The sequence below is a fragment of the Chiloscyllium plagiosum genome, unplaced genomic scaffold (assembly GCF_037043375.1).
Source record: "Chiloscyllium plagiosum isolate Xiang-an unplaced genomic scaffold, Cpla_swu_hap1 HiC_scaffold_2, whole genome shotgun sequence".
Classification (NCBI taxonomy): domain Eukaryota; kingdom Metazoa; phylum Chordata; class Chondrichthyes; order Orectolobiformes; family Hemiscylliidae; genus Chiloscyllium; species Chiloscyllium plagiosum.
In genome coordinates this window covers 149,760,614-149,784,650 of record NW_028270140.1, presented here as the reverse complement: position 1 = coordinate 149,784,650, position 24,037 = coordinate 149,760,614, and the positions used below count along the sequence as shown (strand labels likewise).

Below are 24,037 nucleotides of genomic sequence, written 5' to 3'. Positions count from 1 at the left end.
AGTACTGGGATCTCAGTAGATTCTAATTTAAATAATTACGTGAAGAGGTGGAGGATTGGGTTGTCAAATTTGCTGATGATACAAAGGTGAAAAAGTAGGTGAAGAGGACACAAGGAGGCTACAAAAGAAAAGATACATTAATGGAGTGGGAAAATGTGAACTTAACTGTTTTGGCAGGAAGAATAAAAATGAAGCACGTTATCTAAATGGGGAGAGATAACAGGGCTCCAAGATCCAGAGAGATGTGTGTGCTTGTGCAAGAATCGTGAAACGTTAGCATGTAGGTACTGCAAGTAATCAGGAAGGATGATAGAACACCATCATTTACTGCAAAGGGAATTGAATACAAAAGGAGGGGCTGAAGCCAGTTCTAAAGAAGGGTCACTGGGCCCGAAATGTTGATTTGATTTTGATTTTATTGTCATGTTTACTCAAGTACAAAAGTACAGGAGTACAATGGCAACTATATAATATGATCACACAAGGCACCATCTTAGTCCAAGTACCTAGGGTCAGAATCTTAAGAACAAGGTAGAAAAAAAGAACAAATTAAAAGTTAAACATGGCAGTAATTATAGTATAGTGTCCAATATACAAAATAAGGTTAAACGTTACATATTGTAGACCTTCTTAGTTATAAGCTGAAAGTAACAAAATAAAGCTGGAAGTTCAAACATTACAGTAATTTTTTAGTGCTTAGCATGGTGGGATCGCACCTCGAAATTGCAAGTCCACGCTGAGATCACATGAGAGCCAATGTTAGCTATTTGCTCTCCACAGATGATGGCCATTGCTGAGTTTCTCCAGCAATTTCTATTCTTGTTTGTTACAAAAATAGTGACATTATGTTTCAAACATACAGGGCACTGGTGAGACCACATCTGGAGTATTGTACAAAATATTGGTCTCCTTATTTAAGAAAGGATGGAAGTGCGTCGGAGACAGTTTAGAGAATGTTTATAGTCTATTATCTGGAATAGGCAGGTTGTCTTATGAGGCAAGGCTATAATTAACGATCTTAAGGTGTTATCACAAAGCCTTACTAATCCAATATGAAAAGGTTGAGTCAAAATTGTAACATTTTACATGCAGGTATTAAATATAGTACAGCCAGAATGCACAGATGTTATGCCCTTAGAATATTAGCTTTTTAAGCCAATGCACACAGGCACATTATACTTTATTACAAGCACAAAGTAGTCTTCAAACACTGGTTGTATCGGAGCTGCAGGTTGGCTAAATGTGAAGAGCACATTTCAACCACAGGGTCACTGGCCAAGTAATCTCTGAGCCACCTCAGATTGCGTTTACTTATACCATGAAAACATTATGCCCAGAAAATAACTGGCCAACTTAGATAAGGGATATGTGGCACTATGATATGCATGGTATCAGAACTGTCAATATAAATCAGTGCAACATCAGTGAACAACACTGAGAAAAACTCAATTATCCACCGCACAGTGCACTTCAAAAAGCATTACAAAACTAATCTGGATACCCCGAGGAGTTCAGATGTTCTCTTCAGATCTTCTTTGTTGACATGTATTCTGAAGGTTTCCATCACTGTGAATAAACAAGACACATCTTATCACTGAACCTAATATTTATAGTTTACATTTTCAGAAAGGAAAAGATGTGCATTTGTATAGCACCTTTTCATGTTCTAAAAACACCTCAAACTGCTGTATCCTTACTTTACTTTAGGATGGAATTCTTTGATAGGATTTATCGAGGAAAATAGGAACTAGAGTAGGTGATTTGAATGCTCTAGCCTGCTGTGTTAGATCAACCAGATTCATGGCTGATCTTCTACCTCAAAGGGATCTTCTCACACCATCCCCAAATCCCTTCATTCCTTTCGTTGTTTTTCCTTTTTCATAAGAGGAGGGTGTCTCTGGCAAGACCTGTTGACGAATGTTCCCCATTGTCCATCAATTACCATCAATACAGTTGTATCGAATCACCAATGTGACCTTAGATATTTCAGCATTTAATGTAGTTAGATTCATGTAATATAGGATGAAGTAAAATTAACCAACGTCATTCTGTCCATCATTTGCATCAATGTGGCTTCAAGGAGTTGAAACTTCAAAGTTCATTCTCCTAATGTTAAAGATGGTTCTTGATCAGGTTAGTCATGATCAAGTATTGGCAATGATTTGTTGCTTTGTCTTCACCTTCAAAATTGTGAACAACCTTCTTGTGGTATAATGGCAACTTTCCATTTGACTAAGTTGCTCCCCAGCATTCAAGGATATGGAACTGAGGCAAAGTAGAGATACAAATCAGCTATGGTGTAAATGATTAGCAGCAGAACAGGCTCAATGCATTCTGAAATACTGACAGAAAATACTGGGAAAACTCAGCAGGTCAGGCAGCATCCAAGGAGACAGAAACAGAGTTAATGTTTCAATATGATTCCTCTTTGGAGCATTTCCGTATTTTGCATTTACTTTAAGCCTCAGGGAGTTATTTCTCTGTCCACGAAGATCAGGCAGAGAGGAAGATCAAATCTTAAAAAAGTGATAAAGAGATGAACACCATATGACACTCGAACGGACAACACCTCCATGCTCACCGGCCAAAATGGGGATCAGTCGGAGCTCAACTGTGCAGAATAGCTTCCAGAGGTGATGGGCCTGTGGAATTCAGAACAGAAACCTTGATCAGAACCACAATACTATCATTGCTGATAAGAGCTGGTGACTGAATACGTAATGGGTTACTTCAGCGAAGAGAGATGAGTTGCTGAAATGTCTTGAATGCATCTGGACCAGGCCAGACCCCCTCAAAACAATTCAGGAAAGTAGCCCAGACCCTAACTTTGCTCGTTGTTTTGAGCAGGTGTAATGTGAATATTCCAGGAGTGATGCAATTGCTCCAAACACTTAGTTTTAAACAAAACAGAATTTATTTGCAAGACTACCAAATACAGTCATAGAGATGTACAGCATGGAAACAGACCCTTCGGTCCAACCCATCGATGCCGACCAGATATCCCAATCCAATCTAGTCCCACCTGCCAGCACCTGCCCATATCCCTCCAAACCCTTTCTATTCATATACCTATCCAGATGCCTTTTAAATGTTGCAATTGTACCAGCCTCCACCACTTCCTTTGGCAGCTCATTCCGTACCACCCTCCGTGTGAAAAAGTTGCCTCTTCGGTCTCTTTTATATCTTTCCCCTCTCACCCTAAACTGATGCCCTCTAGTTCTGGAATCCCCCACCCCAAGGAAAAAACTTTGTCTATTTATCCCATCCATGCCCCTCATGATTTTACAAACCTCTATAAGGTCACCCCGCAGCCTCCGATGCTCCAGGGAAAACAGCCCCAGCCGATTCAACCTCTCCCAAAAGCTCAAATCCTCCAATCCTCGCAACATCCTTGTAAATCTTTTCTGAACCCTTTCCAGTTTCACAACATCTTTCCGATAGGAAGGACACCAGAATTGCACACAATATTCCAACATTGGCCTAACCAATGTCCTGTACAGCCGCAACATGACCTCCCAACACCTGTACTCAATACTCTGACCAATAAAAGAAAGCATACCAAACGCCTTCTTCACTATCCTATCTACCTATGTCTCCACTTTCCAGGAGCTATGAACCTGCACTCCAAGGTCTCTTTGTTCAACAACACTCCTTAGGACCTTACCATTAAGTGTATAAGTCTTGCTAAGATTTGCTTTCCCAAAATGCAGTATCTTGCATTTATCTGAATTAAACTCCATCTGCCATTTCTCAGCCCACTGGCCCATCTGATCAAGATCCTGCTGTAATCTGAGGTAACCTTCTTCACTTTCCACTACACCTCCAATTTTGGTGTCATCAGCAAACTTACTAACTATATCTCTTATGCTCACATCCAAATCAATTATGTAAATGATGAAAATTTGTGGACCCAGCACTGATCCTTGTGGCACTCTACTGGTCACAGGCCTCCAGTCTGAAAAACAACCCTCCATCACCACCCTCTGTCTTCTGCCTTTGAGCCAGTTCTGTATCCAAATGGCTAGTTCTCCTTATTATCCGTGAGATCTAACCTTACTCAACAGTCTCCCATGGGGAACCTTGTCGAACACCTTACTGAAGTCCATATAGATCACAATTACCGCTCTGCCTTCATCAATCCTCTTTGTTACTTTTTCAAAAATCTCAATCAAGTTTGTGAGACATGATTTCCCACGCACAAAGCCATGTTGACTATCCCTAATCAGTCCTTGCCTTTCCAAATATATGTACATCCTGTCCCCCAGGATTACCACCAACAACTTGCCCACTACTGAGGTTAGGCTCATCAGTCTATAGTTTCCTGGTTTGTCTTTATCGCCCTTCTTAAACAGTGGCACCACATTAGCCAACCTCCAGTCTTCTGGCATCTCACCGTGACTATCGATGATACAAATATCTCAGCAAGAGGCCCAGCAATCACTTCCCTAGCTTCCCACAGAATTCTAGGGTACACCTGATCAGATACTGGGGATTTATCCACTTTTATGCGTTTCAAGACATATAGCACTTCCTCCTCTGTAATGTGGACATTTTTCAAAATGTCACCATTTATTTCCCCACAGTCTATATCTTTCATATCCTTTTCCACAAATACTGATGCAAAATACTTGTTTAGTACCTCCCCATTTTCTGCAGCTCCAGACAAAGGCCACCTTGCTGATCGTTGAGGGACCCTATTCTCTCCCTAGTTACCCTTTTGTCCTTAATGTATTTGTAAAAACCCTTTAGATTCTCCTTATCTCTATTTGCCAAAGCTATCTCATGTCCCCTTTTTGCCCTCCTGATTTCTCTCTTAAGTATACTCCTACTGCCTTTATACTCTTCTAAGGATTCACTCGGTCTATCCTGTCTATACCTGACATGTGCTTCCTTCTTTTTCTTAACCAAAACCCTCAATTTCTTTAGTCATCCAGCATTCCCTATACCTACCAGCCTTCCCTTTCACCCAAACAGCAATATACTTTTTCTGGACTCATTCTGAAGGCTTCCCATTTTCCAGCCATCCCTTTACCTGCAAACATTTGCCCCCAATCAGCTTTTGAAAGTTCTTTCTCCAATTTAGAACTTCAACTTTTAGATCTGGTCTATCCTTTTCCATCTCTATTTTAAAGCTAAGAGAATTATGGTCACTGGCCCCAAAGTGCTCCCCCACTGACACCTCAGTCACCTGCCCTGCCTTATTTCCCAAGACGAGGTCAGGTTTTGCACCTTCTCTAGTAGGTACATCCACATACTGAATCATAAAACAAACAAAAGAGAACAGAATACCTAATAACTTAACCTATCCAAAACCCAACAGACTATCCCACCTTAATGACGCTGTTCCAAATTCCTGCAACAATCCCTATGAACACCCCTTGGCACAAAAGGTAAAATCAAACACAGGGTCTTACAGGAGAAAGAGAGATGGCAGAGGGATTCAGCATGGAACATCTTCTTCCATGTAGTTGTTTCCTGGACCAGCAGCCTCAAAACTGACTGACTGACTGCTCTGAATAGCCAGCCTGCTATAAACCAAACCAGAGGAAAGCTGAGTTGGGAGAACTGGCCACTCCCCTTTCATTGCCAGATATTTCGGATCTGATATCATAAAACACTTATGAAAAAAAACAAGGACAACACAACTTTGTGAAAGGAGCAGCTTCATCACAGGACCAAACACAAGGATCCCCAAGGTGCTGCATTTTGGAAAAGCAAATCAGAGCAGACCTATACACTTAATGGTAAGGTCCTTGGGAATGTTGCTGAACAAAGAGACCTTGGAGTGCAGGTTCATAGCTCCTTGAAAGTAGAGTCGCAGGTAGATAGAATAGTGACAATGACATTTGGTATGCTTTCCTTTGTTGGTCAGAGTATTGAGTATCAGAGTTGGGTGGTCATGTTGCGGCTGTACAGGACACTGGTTATGCCACTTTTGGAATATTGAATTCTTGTCTGCTTCCTATTGAAAGGATGTTTTGAAACTTGAAAGGGTTCAGAAAAGATTTACAAGGATGTTGCCAGCATTGGAGGATTTGAGCTTTAGGAAGAGGCTGTATAGGCTGGGGGTGTTTACCCTGGAGCATCAGAAGCAGAGCAGTGACCTTATAAAATCATGAGGCGCATGGATAGGATAAATAGACAAAGTCTTTTCCCTGGGGTGGGGGAGTCCAGAACTAGAGGGCATAGGTTTAGGGTGAGAGGGGCAAGATATAAAAGGGACCTAAGGGGCAACCTTTTCACGCAGAGGATCGTGTGTGCATGGAATGAGCTGTCAGAGGAAGTGGTGGAGGCTGGGACAATTCCAATATTTAAAAAGCATCTTGTTGAGTATATAAATAGGAAGGGTTTAGAGGGATATGGGTGTATTGCTGACAAACTGGACGAGATTAGGTTAGGATATATGGTCGGCATGGTTGAGTTGGACCGATGGGTCTATTTCCATGCTGTACATCTCTATGACTCTATCACTTTCTTCTGCAGGAGAAAATGTTGCTGATTGGCTGGTAAGTCAACTCTGATTGGAGAATGCATTCCCATGGGAAATGATAATGTAGGTTCCTGATTAATTCAAAAAATGGCACATGACTTGAACATATTGCTTGTTTTTGTACAGAACCAGCCCCTGCGTATCACCGAATGTCTTTCTCTGTGTGGTGCTTCAATCACAGATCATGAGAGGGAAGGGAGCAGTAAAATCAGAGGGGGACCATGGTGGATTGGCTCCACGTCCTACCTTAGGGGATTTTATCAACTGGCTTCAGATAGGTTCCCAGCCACAAGGATGTGTCATACCAGACTTCTGCCGTCAACACCCTCTGCCTTCCCCTAACCACCACCCACTCCCTCCCCCACCTGCACATTGATCCATGCTCTTACTTGAGAGAGAGAGAGAGAGAGAGAGAGAGAAAGAGGGAGAGATATGACTGGTGGTGGTTTATCCTGAGGGAGACCACACATCAAGCGAGGGGAGAGATTGCAGGATTCAGGGCAGGAACTGAACCTCTGCTGTTAGCATCACAAACCTGCTGTGCGGCCAACACCACAACTCAACCCTAACCTGCAGTACATACTGCTCCAAGGCAACAAAAACTGTAGAATTCTCTCCCACAAACAACAGTTCATGCTGGATCAATTGCTCATTTTTAATTTGTGGTAGACAGATTTTGTTAACTCAACATGCTTAGGAACATGATATGAAGGTGGGTGCATGTGGAACAACTGGAGAAAGCCAAGAAACTGAGGGATTTGAAAGTCTTTGTACATAAATCACTAAAAGCTAGCATCCAAGTTCAGTGCCTAACAAGGAAGGGTAATGGAACATTGACCTTTATTTCAAAGGGAATGGAGTATAAAAGTAGGGAGATTTTGCTAAACTTATATAAGGCACTGGTCAGACTACAGCTGAAGGCTGTGAGCAATTCTGATACCCTTATCCAAGGTAAGATATATTGGCAGTGGGGGCAGGCACGAGGACAATTAGAAGAATGAGAGGAGACCTTATGAAAACAGATAAGATTTTTCAGGTACTTAACACAGTCGATGTGGAGACGTTTTCCCCCTTGTGGGAGAATCCTAGGAACAGAGGATTTAATCTCAGGGGAAGCAGATGCCTATTTAAGAGCGAAGAGGAGGAGTTTCTTCTGTGTCTCTGGAATTTCTCACTGCAGAGGGCTGTCGAGGCTAGGTCATTAGTATATTCAAGGCTGAGGTAGGCAGACTTTTAGGGAATCAAGGGCGATATGAATAAGGGCAGAAAGTGGCATTGAAGATTATCAGATCAGCCATGCTCACACTGAATGGCAAAGCAAACTTAAATGGCCTCTTTCTGCAAATGCACGTGTCTCCAAAATCAAATATGCAAAGATTTATTAAGCTTAAAAAAAATGCCCCATCCTAACTCAGTAATGGGTGGAATTTACAAAGGGGAAGCAACCATTTATCTAAAAGAAATGCAATTAGGCTTCACATTATCTTTCAGTGTTCTGCATTACATAATGGGATCTTCCTGTACATTTGCCTGATGTGCAGGTACTCTGTCATTTTTTTTTAACCAGCTCCATTACTATGTTGGGCTCTGCTCTATCTGGGACAGGCTTGGTGAGCAATTGGCACCATTAACTAACAGCAGATAAAAGGACATTTTGTTTAACTAATGAAATTCTTGCCTGTAATTTAGCATGAAGATCCATCATGAGCTGATGCAGAAGGTGGAGGCCAGCACAGAGATCCTGCAACTGAACAAAACTTAAAAATTAGATCAGCACCACCACATTCAGAGAGAACAAAAGGTAACAGCAGCAATTTGAACCCATTTCTCACCAGGCCAGAGAAAGGCTAACCTCCCACCTGCCACTCAGTTCCTCACCAGCTGCCAAGTTACAGAACTCCTCTGAGTGACCATCTGCTTAAGATAAGGAGCCTTAGTAACATGGCCCTGTGGTATCAATAGCTTCCTAATGACATCTGTGGGACCCTGCTAACCATAACATGGTGCAGAAGAGGAGACTAAGGTGCAACAACAAATTATACTTATATAAAATCTTCAACATAACAAGAAATCCCAAGGCACTTTCAAACGAAACATGACACCAAACCACACAAGGAGTTATTGGGTCAGATACAACAAGGTCTGGACAATATCCAGGCTTGGGCTGACAAGTGGCAAGTAACATTTGCACCACACAAATGCTAGGCTATGAGCAACTCCAGTCAGAGAGAATCTAACCATCGCCCCATGACACTCAATCATTGAATCCCCAATTATCAACATCCTTGGGGTTACCATTGACCAGAAACTCACCTGAACTACAGTGGCTACAACAGTAAGTCAGAAGCTAGGAATGCTGCAGTGAGAAACTCACCTCCAGATTCGTAGAATCATGGGGATGGGCAACATGGAAACAGACCCTTTGGTCCAACTTGTCCATGCTGACCAGATATCCTAAACAATTCTAGTCCCAGTTGCCAGTATTTGGCCCATATTCCTCTAAACCCTTCCTAGTTATATACCCATCCAGATGCCTTTTAAATGTTGTAATTGTACCAGCGTCCACCACCTCCTCTGGCAGCTCATTCCATACACCGCCACCTTTTGCATGAAGAAGGTTGCCCCTTAAGTCTTTTTAAAATCTTTCCCTTCTCACCTTAAAGACTCACCAAAGCCTGTCCACAAGACACAAGTTAGGAGTGTGATGGAATACTCCCCACCTGCCTGGATGGTTGTAGCTCCAAAAAATAGCTTGACACCATCCAGGACAAAGCAGCCTGCCTGATTGGCACCACATCCATAACCATCCACTCCTTCCAAACCCACAGCCTCTACCACCCAGAGCACAGCAGCGGACACATGGGAACTCCAACAACTGCAAGTTCCTGTCCTGTTACTCACCATCCTGATTTGGAACTATGTCACCATTTCTTCAGTGTGGCAAATATCCTGGAACTCCCTTTCCAAAAGGACTGGGTGGGCCTGAACAACAAGAATTGCAGTGATTCAAGAAGGCTGCTCACAGAGCAATCAGAATGGGCAATAAATGCTAGCTCAGTCAGTGATACCCACATCTACGATCAATTACTAAAGGAAGGAACTCACTGAGCAGAGAGACTGTGAAACGCACTAACAGAGGGAATCGATGAAACACATGCTTTAGATGCATTTCAGGTGAGGCTAGATAAGGATATGAGGAGAAGGGAATTGAGGATTACTGTAGTGATTAGAAAAAGGTTGGCCAAGTGGATCTCATTGAATGCGAGGTCCTTGATTGGAGCCAGTCAGGGAGCCTTGGCTGACAGATATAAATAGGAGTCTCAGGGACTCTCATCACCCTAAGGACTGACTCTGAGCTAGCTGGTCAGGGTCCATGTACTGTGCATTTGTAAATAAATGGTGATGGACTTATTTCAGTTACATTGGTGGTTACTGATTAATGATTACCGATGAGAGGAGTTTTGAGAGAGACATGGACCAGTTAGGCCTTATGACCAGTATACCTTTGTAAATTGCTGAGTTTCACTTGGCACATGATCTTTGTGTCCAGTTTACATACTACAAATTTCCAATGACTTGCTCAGAAAGTCACGAGGCACAGCACCAGGTGAAATGGGAATGAATGGGTTCCCCATCGCAGAGAGATGGTTTCACTGGTACGATAAACCCATACAGTAACAGGAATGAGGGAAGTTATCTGGAAAGACTACCAAAGCCAGTAGTGTTCACCTTAGAGCAGAGAAAGTGAGGAGGTTTGAGAGGTGTGTTCAAAATCACAAACCATTGAGATAACCAGAGCCAAGCGGTCAGTGGAGTGCCAATAGTGCTGCTTCAAGAACACTTGCAAGTTTAACAGGAAGTCCCTAGACATCAGCAGTTGCCTCTGGGTGTGAACAGAGGAGCACGGCAACACTTCTTGTGTGCTTGAGTGATGACCAAGGAACTTCGCAACAGAAACCAAACACCGAAAACAACAATTCTCAACAACACTTGGTCACTGCTTCTGGTAGAACCTGCCTGTCAAGGATTGGATTCCTTAGCCATCAGTAAACAGGTGCTATATGAAGACAGCTCTTCTGTAATGGATATGTCTGCAGTATGTCCACGGCCTTTCATAGATGGAAGGATGTCGGAACTTTGATGCCTTAAATCAGGTGAAGGTGTGGCAAGAGGTTCGGTAAACAGAGGACTCAGGTTTAAGGTAAATGGCAAAGGAAGATAAGAGGAGACGAGAAGAGTTTTCTTCGGCTACAAGCTGTTATGGTGTGTGATGCGCGAAAAGGTGGCAGAAATAGATTAAGTTTCAATTGGATAAATAGTCACCGAGAAACAATATTGCTTGGGAGAGTGAGTAGAGAGAGGATGACTAAATTAGCACAGGCTGGATGGGGCAAATGGCCTCTTTCCATGCTGTACAACTGTACAACTTGATGGCATGGTGGCTCACTGATTAGCACTGCTGCCTCACAACACCAGGGTGCCAGGTTCCATTCCAGCCTTGAGTGACTGTCTGTGCCGAGTTTGCACATTCTCCCCGTGTCTGTGTGGGTTTACTCCGGGTGCTCCAATTTCCTCCCACAGTCCAAAGATGTGCGGGTTAGGTGAATTGGCCACGCTAAATTGCCCCATAGTGTTAGGTCAATTAGTTTGAGGGAAATGGGTCAGGGTGGCTTATTATTCGGAGGGTCAGTGTGGACTGGTTGGGCCGAAGGGCCTGTTTCCACACTGTAGTGAATCTAATCTAATCTAATCTAAATTCCACAATTCTAACTGCAAAGACATCCGATAGACCATTCTGCAGTATCGAGGTAAAAACAATGACTGCAGATGCTGGAAACCAGATTCTGGATCAGTGGTGCTGGAAGAGCACAGCAGTTCAGGCAGCATCCGAGGAGCTTCGAAATCAACGTTTCGGGCAGTCATTGTTTTTACCTCGTTGATTTTAACCCTACTGTGAATCCTCTTGCAAGGATGCCTGCCTTGAAGAAGTTTTCCTCCTCTCTCCACAAAAATCTCAGGGAGTCCCTCTCCCACTGCAACTCCCAGGTCATTTCCTCTGCCCTGAAGCTTTTCCACCTATCCACTCCACCCTCTCCTCCCTGACCTATCACCTTCATCTCCTCCCCCACTCACCCATTGTACTCTATGCTACTCTCTCCCCACCCCCACCCTCCCCTAGCTTATCTCTCCACGCTTCAGGCTCACTGCCTTTATTCCTGATGAAGGGCTTTTGCCCGAAACGTCGATTTTGAAGCTCCTTGGAAGCTGCCTGAACTGCTGTGCTCTTCCAGCACCACTAATCCAGAATCCACATTCTGCAGTATCAATGACTCCTTCCCCAATGATAATGTCAATAAAATAACCAACAGATGAATGAAAAACAACAGGTCTTTAATTGACAAGCTAATCTATTTAGGAGCTGGTACCAACATGCTCATATTGTCTCTAATTACTGATACAGTATATATTAATCAATATGTACCACACTGCTGAGAGCAAGGACTCTGTCATCAGCTGGTTCAGGTACCAGTACAAAATGTATCAGTTGGCTCCAACTGTGTTTGCTAACATAATCAAGGAAGATGTCGTAAGTCACACAGACAAAGCTTTAGGGACCATCATCAAGGCAACTGAATTCTCTGATTGTGTTAAAGCCTCTGCAAATGTATCAATCTATTTTAGTACTGGTTCAGCTCGCGATTATTCTTCTAAACCTGATTTTTACTGTTCAGACCAGAATCGTTCCCTGCCTCCAGGAGTCCTTCGCTATTAGATGGAATCATTGAATGACACAGCACAGAACGAGCCCAGTTCGAGTCATTAATTAATGACTTTACACAGTATACGGCCACAAAGCCAGGTTTTACTAATGACACAAAGATGAGTAGCACAGTGAACAGTGTAGACAGGAACATAAAATTAGGTATGACAATAGATTAAATGGAGAGACAAAATTGTGGCAGATGGGTTTCAATGTGGCAAAGCATGAGGCCATGTTTTTTCAGTTCATTCATGGGCGAGAAGCAAGGCTGGAGTTTATTGCCCATCTCCAGAAGAAGATAGTGCTAAGCTCTTTCTTCAACCACTGCAGTCCATGAAGTGTAAGTACACTATAATGAAAGTAAGTCAACAAGAAATACAAAATCAAACAGCGAGAGTTTTGATACAATCACAGAAGCCCAACAGTGTGGGAGCAGGCCAAACAGCCCATCGATTCCATACCCACCCTCCAAAGAACATCCCACCCAGACCCACACCCACTACCCTATCCTAAACCCCTGCATTTTCCATGGCCAATCTATCTAGCCTCCACATCCCTGGACACTATGGGCAATTTAGCATGGCCAACCCTCCTAACATCTTTGGTCTGTGGAAGAAAACCGGTGCTCCCGTAGGAAACCCACACAGACAGGGAGAGAATGTGTAAACTCCATGCAGACAGGGAGAGAATGTGTAAACGCCACGCAGACAGGGAGAGAATGTGTAAACGCCACACAGACAGGGAGAGAATGTGTAAACTCCACGCAGACAGGGACAGAATGTGTAAACTCCACGCAGACAGGGAGAGAATGTGTAAACTCCACACAGACAGGGAGAGAATGTGTAAACGCCACACAGACAGGGAGAGAATGTGTAAACGCCACACAGACAGGGAGAGAATGTGTAAACGCCATGCAGACAGGGAGAGAATGTGTAAACTCCACACAGATAGGGAAAGAATGTGTAAACTCCACACAGACAGCCACCCAAGGGTACAATCAATCAAACCCAGGTCCCTGGTGCTGTGAGGCAGCAGCGCTAACCACTGAATCACCGTGCCTACAGTGGACATATACAACGAAGGTAGCAAAAGTGAGTGTGAGAGCCTTGGAGGATGTGACTGGGGAACAGGGAAAATAGCAGATAATTTATATAAGCATTTTGCATTCATCCTCATGCTGGAGGATGAATAGAAATATTCCAAAGATAACAAGGTCCCTGTGGCAGGAAAAAGTTTTGGAATTGTTTCTGTCACAAGGGACAAAGTATTTGACGAACTAGTAGTTTGATTAATGACAGACCTGATGGCCTGCATCCAAGTTTAAAGGAAGTAGCTGCAGAGAAAGTGGAGGCTTTGCTCAAAAGATTCCAGAACTCAGTGGATTCTGGATGAGGGGGAGATGCTTCCAGCAGATTGGAAAACTACTAATGCAATGTCCCTGTCTGAGAAGGGAAAGGGACAACAAGCAGTAAACGACCAGCCAGAAAGCCTAATATATGTCACTGGGAAAATGCTACAGCCAATTATTTAGGAAGTAACAGTATGATATTTAGAAAAGCTTAATGGGATCAAACAGAATCACCGTTGTTTTGCAAAAGGGAAGAGTTGATAAAGGGGAACCAGTAGATGTAGTGTATATGGATTTCCAAAAGACATTCAATAACATGCCATGTAAAAAGAGATTACACAGGATCAGTTGTAGGGCTTCAATTACTTATTATTGACTTTAATGACTAAAAGGAGGGGCCAAAATGCAATGTATCCAAATTTGCTGATGATACAAAAATAGGTGGGAGGGCATGTTAAGATGAGGAGATAAAGAATCTGAAAGAGGGACATGAATAGGTTGACAGAGTAGGAAAAGACTTGGCAGCTTAGTGTAGAAAAATGTGAGGTAATTCACTCTGACAGCAAGAATAAAAAGGCAGACTATTATTTAAATGGAGAGAGTGCGATGCAGAGAGTTTTGGTGCATGAAACACAAAACGTTAACATCCAGGTGCTATAAAGAATTAAGAAGGCAAATGGAATTTTGGGCTTCATTGTTCAAGGTTAGACTTTAAAAATAGGTAAGTCCCATTACAACTGTACAGGGTGTCAGTATAAAAAAGGTGTACAGAGGAATTTTGATTTTTTGAACATCAATTAATCCGAATTTCAGATTATCCGAACAAGATCACATGATCCTGATGCTTGGCTAAACTGTGTTATCTAGCATTCGATTATCTGAACAAAATACTCCCCACCCGTGTCATTTGGATAATCGAGGTTCCTCTGTATACTGCTATTGGAGGCAGTTCAAAGGAGATTCACGAGGCTGATTCCTTGGATGAAGGGGTTGACTTAGCATGAATGAATAAACAAGTTAGGCCTTTATTCATGAGAGTTTAGAAGATTGAGGGGTACTGTTATTGAAACATATAAGATTCTGAGGGAGTTTGGCAGGTTAGATATTGTTATGAAGTTGAAGGCATGTACTGTAACTTTAAGCAAGAGTGAAAGCTGTTCTGCACTGACCGTCTCGGTGCATACTAGAAACTTGAAGATATCTAACATTTGGCTGTGAAAAAAGACCTGAGTTTTGGTTGCTGTTTTCACAACAGTTCGAGTTTAACCAACCAGTTTAAATTATGCCTCAAGATACTAAAACCCAATCGAATTTGAATTTATTGTTTTTGCCAACCTCGAACCAATGAAACGATCCGATGTTAGGGGTATAAGGAAGCAGACATTTTGAAAGTTAGCCAGTGAGAGTAACTGCCACCTAGCGAGAGACTGCAAGCAAAACACTCTGTATCAAAGGTACCTTTTTCATATGAAACATCTTTGCAGCAAAAGACAGAAGACGACCCAGGAAGATCTACAGCCAGAGGAAGGAGGACACCAGAGACGACCACTGCTGTCTGGTTTTGAAAATTAAGTTGATGTAATTTTGATAGAGGTGGTTATTGGAACAGTATATTGCAATAGAGTTGGAGGTGATAACAAACCTTTAAGGGCAAGAAGGCTTAGAATTGTAAATAGTTGTTGTTTAATGTTAAAGAGTAGAGTTAAAGAATAAAAAAAATTTTTCCTTTAAATAGTGGAAGTTGGGAGTTCTCTGTCACTCATACTTTAACAGATTACGAGGCGAGGTGAGCCTTTCTGGGTGTTTGGTTTAATTAGCAGAAGGGTTCACCACTGTACGTAACAATGTTAAGATGATGTTTTGACTAGTGGGAGAATCACAAACTGCGACATAGTTATAAAATAATTGATAATTTAATTAGACATTAGACATTAGTTTAAAATTGAGATGCAAAGAAATTTCTTCTCTCAGGGTCGTGAATGTCTGAGGTTCTCTACCCCAGAGAGTTATGGAGGCTAGATCACAGAGTACTTAACAAAGATATAGACTGATCTTTTTGGAAAATTGAGCAGTTAAGGGCTTGAAGGAGCTTGCATGAAAGAGCAGTTGATTCCTGGGGCAGGTCAGCCACAATCTTATAGAATGACAAGGCAGGCTTTAAGGGATGATTAGCCTACTCCTTTTTTAAAATTTTTATGCCCTTAATAGGCAGCATGGTGACTCAGTAGTTAGCACTGTTGCCTCACAGGTCCAGGGAACTCGATTCAATTCCACCCTTGGGGAACTCTCTGTGTGGAGTTTGCACATTCTCCCCGTGTCTGCATAGGTTTCCTCTGGGTGCTCCGGTTTCCTCCCACAATCCAAAAATGTGCAGATTAGGTGGACTAGCCATGGTAAATTGTCCATAGTGTCCATTGATGTGCAGGCTAGGTGGAATAGCCATTGAAAATGCAAGATTACAGGGACAGGATGAGGAATAGGTCTGGATGGGATGGTCTTTAAAGGTTCAGTGGCCTGCTTCCACACTATAGACTCTATAATAGGTCAAAAAGAGTCAAGACACGTGATAGGCTGTCAGACATTTGACTCCTTACCCCTTGTTTGGAAAGGATTCTGACTCTGACCAATACAAGCACTGACATGGTGTTTTCAAGCATGTTGGATTGCAGGCTGCCCATGACAATCTTCCTTGTTTTGGGGTTTGTTTTTATTCATTCGTGGAAGAATGGTGTCACTGTCTGACCAGCATTTATCAACCATCCCTAACTGCCCTGACAACCACACTGCTATCGGTCTGGACTCACATGTAGGCCAGACCAGGTAAGGATGGCCGTTTCCATCCCTAAAGGACAGTAGTGGACTAGATAGGTTTTTTCCAACAATTGACAATGGATTCATGGACATTGTTGGATTCCTAACTCTAATTTTTTTTTATTGAATTAAAATTCCTCTATCTGCGCTGGCATGATTTGAACCCAGAACATTACCTGGGTCTCTAGATTAACAGTCCAGCGATAATACCACTAAGGCTGTTGCCTCCTCCTCTCTGCATTTAATGACACATCGGTATGACAGTACTGGGAGCATGGTATCTCTAACTAAGGAGCAAGAGACAAAAAGGCAGGGATGCTCTAAACATCGTGGTAGGCTCATAGTGAGTGAGTGCTGAGAGAGCAGGCTAACAGGCCAGAGATGCAGCTTTCTCCAGTCCGTGAGTTGAATCCGTGTGTCTGAGCTGCAGCACTGCAATGATAGTTGGCATTGTGCCCTCACTGAAGTAAAGAAACATGCTGTAAGTAGATCAGAGATTTTCCACGAGAGTTATTAGAGGCTGATGTATGTCAGATGCCAATCTTCCGTGGATATTGGGTGTATGCGGCTGGTACCCATGGAGTGTGCCCTGAGATGCTGGTGTCAACATTGAGGCTCTTTGCAACCAGCCATGAGCTGTACTGAGCAGCTACCTGCTCTGACTTCCATTCTTGCCATCTAGTTTGCTTGTGGCGTTGGGTAGGAAGTTGCATTTTAATGAGGCAAGATGTGCAATTAATAGTGTAATTAATGAACAATAATCCCGTTTAAGAGACTATCCGCTGGTCCCTAGTGAGAATCTTGCCCGAAACGTCGACTTTCCTTGGATGCTGCCTGACCTGCTCTGCTTTTCCAGCACCACACTCTCGACACCAAATGCCCTGTATAACTAAAGCATAATCTCCCTGCTTTTACATTCCATTCCTCTGACAATAATTGACAACATGCAATTAGCTTTCCTAATTATTTGCTGTATTTGCATACTGATGTTTAGTAATTCATGCATGAAGTCACCCAAACTCCTCTGCAATCCCTCACCATTTAGTTAATACACCTGATGTTTTATTCTTCCAGCCAAAATTAGACAATTTCATATTTTTCCACATTATACTCCATTTGCCAGATTTTTGGCCAAATCCGAACCTATGTATATCTCTCCGTATACCCATTTCACAACTCACTTTCCGACCTATCTTTGTGCCATCAGCAAGTTTGGCTTGGGTCCTTTCAGCAAAGTAATTAGAGTAAACAGTTGAGGATCCAGCACTGATCCCTGTGACACATTAGTTTTTGCCAGTTAGAAAATGACCTATCTCTGCCTGCTCTGCTTCCTGTTAGCCAACCAATCTTCTATCCATACCAATATGTTAGCCCCTACACCACAAATGTTGTTTTTCTGCAATAACCTTTGATGTGTCACCTTATCAAATGCCTTCTGGAAATCTACAGTCCACCCATTGGTTTCCCTTTATCCACAGCACATGCAAAGTTTCAAAGAAGGCCAATAAATCACTTAAGCATGATTTACCTTCGATGAAACCATGTTGGCTCTGCCTGAATTCATCTGTTTCCTGCTATCATGTCTTTAATACTAACTTCTAATATTTTCCCTCCGACAAACGTTAAGCTAACTTGCAGTAGTCTGTAGTTTCCTGTTTTCTGTCTCTCTCCCATTTTGAACGAAAGAGTGACATTACTTATTTTCCAATCTAATGGAACCTTTAGAAAATAAAACCAATACATCAGTGATCTGGTTAGCCACATATTTTAAAATTTTGAGATGAAGCCCATCAGGAGCTATTTTACTCAGTACCGTTTGCCCGGCAATTATAAGTTTCTTAAACAGATGTAGGCATCACTGGCTAGGCCAACATTTATTGCTCCTCTCTACCTGCCCTGGAATAAAAGGTGGTTGTAGCTCAAAGGCCACCATTCAGCCCATCGAACCAATGCTGAATCTCTGAAAGAGAAATCTAGCTCGTGCCATTTCCTAGAACCTTCCTAATAGTCTTGCAAGTTTCTTTTTCCGCTTCATAAAGTTAAGAGGCTTAGAAATGTACAGCACAGAAACAGACCCTTCGGTCCAACTCCTCCATGCTAACCAGATATTCTAAATTAATCTCGTCCCATGTGCTAGCACCTGGCGCATATCATTCCAAACCCTTCCTATTCATATTCCCATCCAAATGTCTTTTAAATGTTAGAATTATCCCAACCTCCACCACTTCCTCTGGTGGCTCATTCCATACACAAACCACCCTCTGTGTGAAAAAGTTGCCCCTTCGGTCCCTTCTAAATCTTTCCCCTCTCACCTTAAACCTATATTCTCTAGTTTTGGACTCCTCTACCCTGGGAAAAAGACTTTGTTTATTTATCCTATCCATGCCCCTCATGATTTTATAAACCTTTATAAGGTCACCCTTCAGCCTCCAACGCTCCAGGGACAACAGCTCCAGCCTATTCAGCCTCTCCCTATAGGTCAAATCCTCCAACCCTGGCAACATCTTTGTATATCTTTTGTGAACCCTTTCACGTTTTGCAACATCTTTCCTATAGCAGGGAGACCAGAATTGAACTTTTCTAATTCCTTTTCAAACTTGGAGTTTGTTCATTTTTGCCCAGGTTACCATCATTCATTTTGTTAATCTTTGCTCAGATTTTTGTCATGCAACTTAGGGCGGAAGCTCAGGGATGAAGATGTTGTCTTATCAGGAGAGGTTAGCAGATTAAGCCAATACTCATTGGAGTTCAACAGAATGAGCAATGATCTTATGAAAGCACATAATATTCTGATGGTGGGCTTGACAGGGTAGATGCTGAGAGGCTGTTTCCTTCCTGAGGGAATCCAAAACGAGATGGCTCTGTTTAAAAACAGTTTTGGGGGAATGGGGCCATTGAGTTGCAATGAAGAGAAATTTATTTTCACAGTGGATCATTTGTCTTTGAAATTCTATTTCACAACAGGCAGTGAAAGTGTGGCCATTGAATATATTAAAGTGTGAGTCAGATAGATTGACAAGAAAGTCAAGGGCAATGAGGGTTAGGCAGGAACGGCCGCAATCAGATGATGCCATGATCTTATTAAATGACAGAGCAAACTCAAGGTCCCCATGCTTGTTCCTATTTCTTGTGATCTCACGCTGTGGCCAGTGTGTGTGTGTGTGTGTGTGTATGTATATGTGCGCGTGTGTATATGTGTGCGTGTGTATATGTGTTTATATGCGTGTGTGTATGTATATGTGTGTATATATGTGCGTGTGTGTATGTGCGTGTGTGTGTATGTGTGCGTGTGTGTATAGGTATGCATGAGTGTGTGTGTATATGTGCGTGTGTGTGTGTATATGTGTGCATGTATATGTGCGTGTGTGCATGTATGAGTGTGTCCACGCGCACGTGTGTATATGTGTGCGTGTGTATGTATATGTATGCGTGTATGAGTGTGTATGTGTGTGTGCATGTATATGTGCGTGTGTGTGCGCGCGCACGTGTGTGTATATAGCTATTTCCTTTTCCCTCAGTATAGTAAATCCTGCCCTCCTCTCCCAAACTGGCCAGTAGTCTACATATCCACCACCCATCTGAACCACGCTGATGTTGTCTGAACTACACACAGACCAACCTTTGTGTTTCCTGCAGCCTCTGTCAATTGCAATGCTGACGAATCCCCACAGTGTTTAAGAACCAAAGCCCTGAAGCAGGACGCATTGTCACTAGGGTCCAACAACCAGCCGGCAATCCTGGGGTCAAGGATTTCCCACTCACTGGCTGCAACAAAACACAAAAAACATTTGTTTTTTAAAGGTCTGGGCTAAATCTAACAGAGCCAGTACCTTTTATGGAGTTTTCAATTTATTATTTCATGGAATGAGGGCTTCACTGTGAAAGCTGTTATTTGTTGCTCTTCCTTAATTGCCCTTGAACTATGTTTATGGTGTAGGGGTGCCTGTGACGGACTGGGTTGGACAAAGTCAGAAGTCACATGACACCAAGTTATACTCCAACTGATTTATTTGAAATCATAACTTTTCAGATCGCTGCTCCCTTATCCGGTCACTACACCTAATGAAGGAGCAGCACTCTAGAAGCTTGAGATTTCCAATAAACCTATTGCAATATAACCCGACTAGGTTTATGAATGTCTTTCAGGAAAGGAAATCTGCCGTCCTTTCTTGGTCTGGTCTACACGTGACTCCAGACCCACAACAATGTGGATGACGTTTAACTGTCCTCTGAAATGGCTGAGCAGGCCACTCAGTTCAAGAGCAATTATTGGATGGTCAAAACATCCTGGCCTTGCCAGCAACACCCACATCCCATAAAAGAATACATTTTGAAGTATCAATCTCAACTCCTCCGACAGTGAAGCAGTCTATGCCCATTTGCAACACAATCATAGTGATAAAGTGGTAAAACAATATTCCTTCTTAGTAATTCATATTTTATTGTCACCAATTTTGCTATAGTTGTTGAGAAAGTAAACAGTGAAGAATACAAAGGGACCTTGGTCAACTTGGTCAACTTGGTCAATGGGCTGAAAAATGGCAGATGGAGTTCAATCTGGATAAATGCAAGGTATTGTATTTGGGTACAACAAACAAGGGTAGGGCTTATACAATTAATGATGGGGCTTGGGTAGTGTTGTAGAACAGAGGGACCTGGGGGGCAGGTACATAATTCTTTGAAGTTTGCATCACATACAGACAGTGTGGTTAAAAAGGCATTAAGCACACTTGCCTTCATTGCTCAGTCCTTTCGAGTAGAGTGGTTGGGAAGTCATTTTGAGATTGTACAGAACATTTGTAAGGCCTCTTTTGGAATACTGTGTCCAGTTCTGGTCTCCCAGTTACAGGAAGAATATTAATAAGCTGGAGAGGGTTCAGAAGAGATTTTCCAGGACATTGCCAAGCATAGAAGGTTGGAGTTATTAAGAAAGGCTGGATAGGTTGACACATTTTCACTGGAGCATAGGGGGGGTTGAAAGGTGACTTTAAAGAAGATTATAAAATAATGAGAGGTATAGCTAGTGTTAATGGTAGGTATCTTTTCCCTAGGATGGGGGATTTCAAGAGTAGGGGGTACATTTTTAAGGTGAACGGAGAGAGATTTAAAAAAGACATAAGAGGCTAATTTTCCACAAGAGGGTGGAATGACCTTCCTGAGGAAGGGGTAGATACAGGTGCAATTACAATGTTTAAAAGACATTTAAATAAGTTCATGAATGGGAAAGGTTTGGAGGGATATGGGCCAGGAGAACATAGGTTGGACTAGTTTAGTTTGAGATTATGTTTAGCACAGACCGGTTGGACCGAAGGGTCTGTTTCTGCGCTGTATGACTCTATGACTCCATAACACTTTGAAGGTTAGTTTCACAGACAATCCTGCATTTCACAATTTCCATGAAATCCACGGAATGAGTCAACATTCTTATTATACACAATCACAGTTTGGGGTATTACGATTTACTGTACCTTGTTTCCAGCTCACACTGTCCTTACAGTGCTGAAGCACAGTTCGCAGCAGATCCTTAGCTTTGAAACTGATAATGCAGCCTCGGCAACTCAGGATTCGAAGCATCAGTGTTCTGTAGGGAGTAAAAGAGAGCAAGATGTCTACTTGCTGTGCTATAATTAGCCTCAAACAATAAGCATCGTGCATGCTAATGTGAAAACTGAACTAAAACAGTACTGGAATCTCTACAAGGAACCATGAATTTTGTAAGACTGAGAAAGGGTTTGAATCGATTGGATAGTCTTCCATAGATGAGGCATGCATTCGTCAAGGTATCCACTCGCCCAGTCATTGTTTCCTGTACATCCCTGATTTCAATCACAGTGACTACATTTGAAAAGTATTTTAGGAGCTGTAAGGCACTTTGAGATAGCTGGTGGTTCTGAAAGGCACTATATAAATGCAATTTGTTCATTATAACTATTGGTGGCTGTGCCTTCAGCTGCCTAGCCCCTGAGCTCTGGAATTCCCTGTGGAACCTTTCCCTTTCTCAATTTCTGCCTTGTTCTTTCTGGCAATCCTTAAAACCCAGCTTTTTAATCAGCTGTCACCTCTTCTTTTAACCTCCAACAGTCTCAATGCACCAAATGGCTACCTGCTGTGCCCTAAATGAGTTTTTATTGACTGGCCTCAATTTTAGTTTGATTTTACTCCTCTGAAGTGCCTCAAGCAATCTTACAATGTTAAAGCTGCCAAATAAATGCAAGCTGTTGTTGTGTGATACAATGATTTCCAATCTCGACTGATCTACTGCAGATATCATTTAAATGCCCTCACCAAGTCGTCTAGAAAAACACAGTTACAATGAGGGAGTGCTGTGTTTGCACAGTTACTCCCACCTCTGTCATATAAAATGCTTGAGTCTAGACGCAGGGGTCACTGTTCAGAAATCAGGGAATGCTCATTTAAACCAAAAGTGGGGAGAATTGCTTTTCTCTCCGAAAGTTGAGAGTTTTTGGAACTCTCTTCCTGAAACGAAGGTAGTGGAAGCAGAATCCTTGAATATTTTTAAGGCAGAGGTAGATAGAGTCTTGATAAGCAAGGGTGTGGCAAATTAGCAGTTGCAGGCAGGACGCAGATCTGAGATTACAAACATATCAGCCATGGTCTTAATGAATGGTGCAGCAAGCTTGAGGGGCTGAATGGCCTATCGCTGCTCTATGTTCATACACAATCCAGGGACACTGAAAGCATCGAAGATCTGCGTTTGGTGAACCCTGACAGCTGCCAGTGAGTCAGCAGTTTACAACTAAGATTCACAGAGCTAGGGTATTCTTTTTGGGGTGAGGGTGGATATAATTATTTTTATATACATTGACAAAGATCTCCAATGAATATCTAGAAGATGGAGAATAGAATTTCCTCAAGTATATTTGCTTTTTCAACAATGAGGATCTTACAAGATTACAGGTTCTGAGGAATGTACCATTGGAAGTCACTGACTTATGATATAAAGCTCATAACAATCTTTCTAAATGTTCCCTGTAGCCCCTGATCAAGTGGACTCAGCTCCAACAGCCTGCAATCACTCCAACTGTAGTCATTGTTGGTCCAATTATATATACAATCAAGTACATTGACTGCACAAGGCAGAAGGTCGAACCTAATCATCACGGAGTACATTTTTTATTCACTCACAGGATGTGAGGATCGCTGGCTGTTTATTGCCCGTCCCCAGTTGCCCTTGAGAAGGTGGTGGGGAGCTGCCTTCCTGAACCGTTCAAGTCCATGTCCACATCCATGTAATATTAAATTGCAAAGACCCATCTCTTCCAGGTGCTGGCATACCTGATGTTTGTTTCCAGAAGGTCTGGTTTTGTAATGAATAACAGACCTTCAACTAAGTACATTATTTTGATTTTTCTCCTCCCATAATCCCATTCAGGATTCAGTCAATCCATTGTGAAGCGATATTGACATTTTTGGATCAAGCTCACCTCAATTTCAATGCAGCTCCAAATCCCTCTTCAACATGTCATATATTGTAGATAATACAATACTGTCTATTCTCAAATGATGAATAGCTGCAGTTAGGCTATGGATTCTACAGAAATCTGGAGCAGTTGAGAGAAATGATGAGATTTAAAACACTGACCTGGATTCCCTTGAAAATTGGAAT

General features: G+C 42.4%; 1 protein-coding gene across 1 annotated transcript in view; it reads right to left on the bottom strand.

The window, feature by feature from the left end:
* Positions 1–404: 404 nt before the first annotated feature.
* The window catches only part of LOC122556926 (HAUS augmin-like complex subunit 3), a 115,794-nt gene continuing 92,161 nt past the window's right edge, over positions 405–24,037 (bottom strand). The window contains exons 7-11 of the mRNA XM_087974612.1: positions 21,879–21,991; positions 20,030–20,175; positions 8,169–8,237; positions 2,582–2,642; positions 405–1,566 (exon numbers count right to left, since the gene is read on the bottom strand). Of these exons, the coding sequence (XP_087830738.1) occupies positions 1,481–1,566; positions 2,582–2,642; positions 8,169–8,237; positions 20,030–20,175; positions 21,879–21,991 (475 nt within the window). The 3' untranslated portion in view covers positions 405–1,480. The remainder of the gene's footprint in view (positions 1,567–2,581; positions 2,643–8,168; positions 8,238–20,029; positions 20,176–21,878; positions 21,992–24,037) is intronic.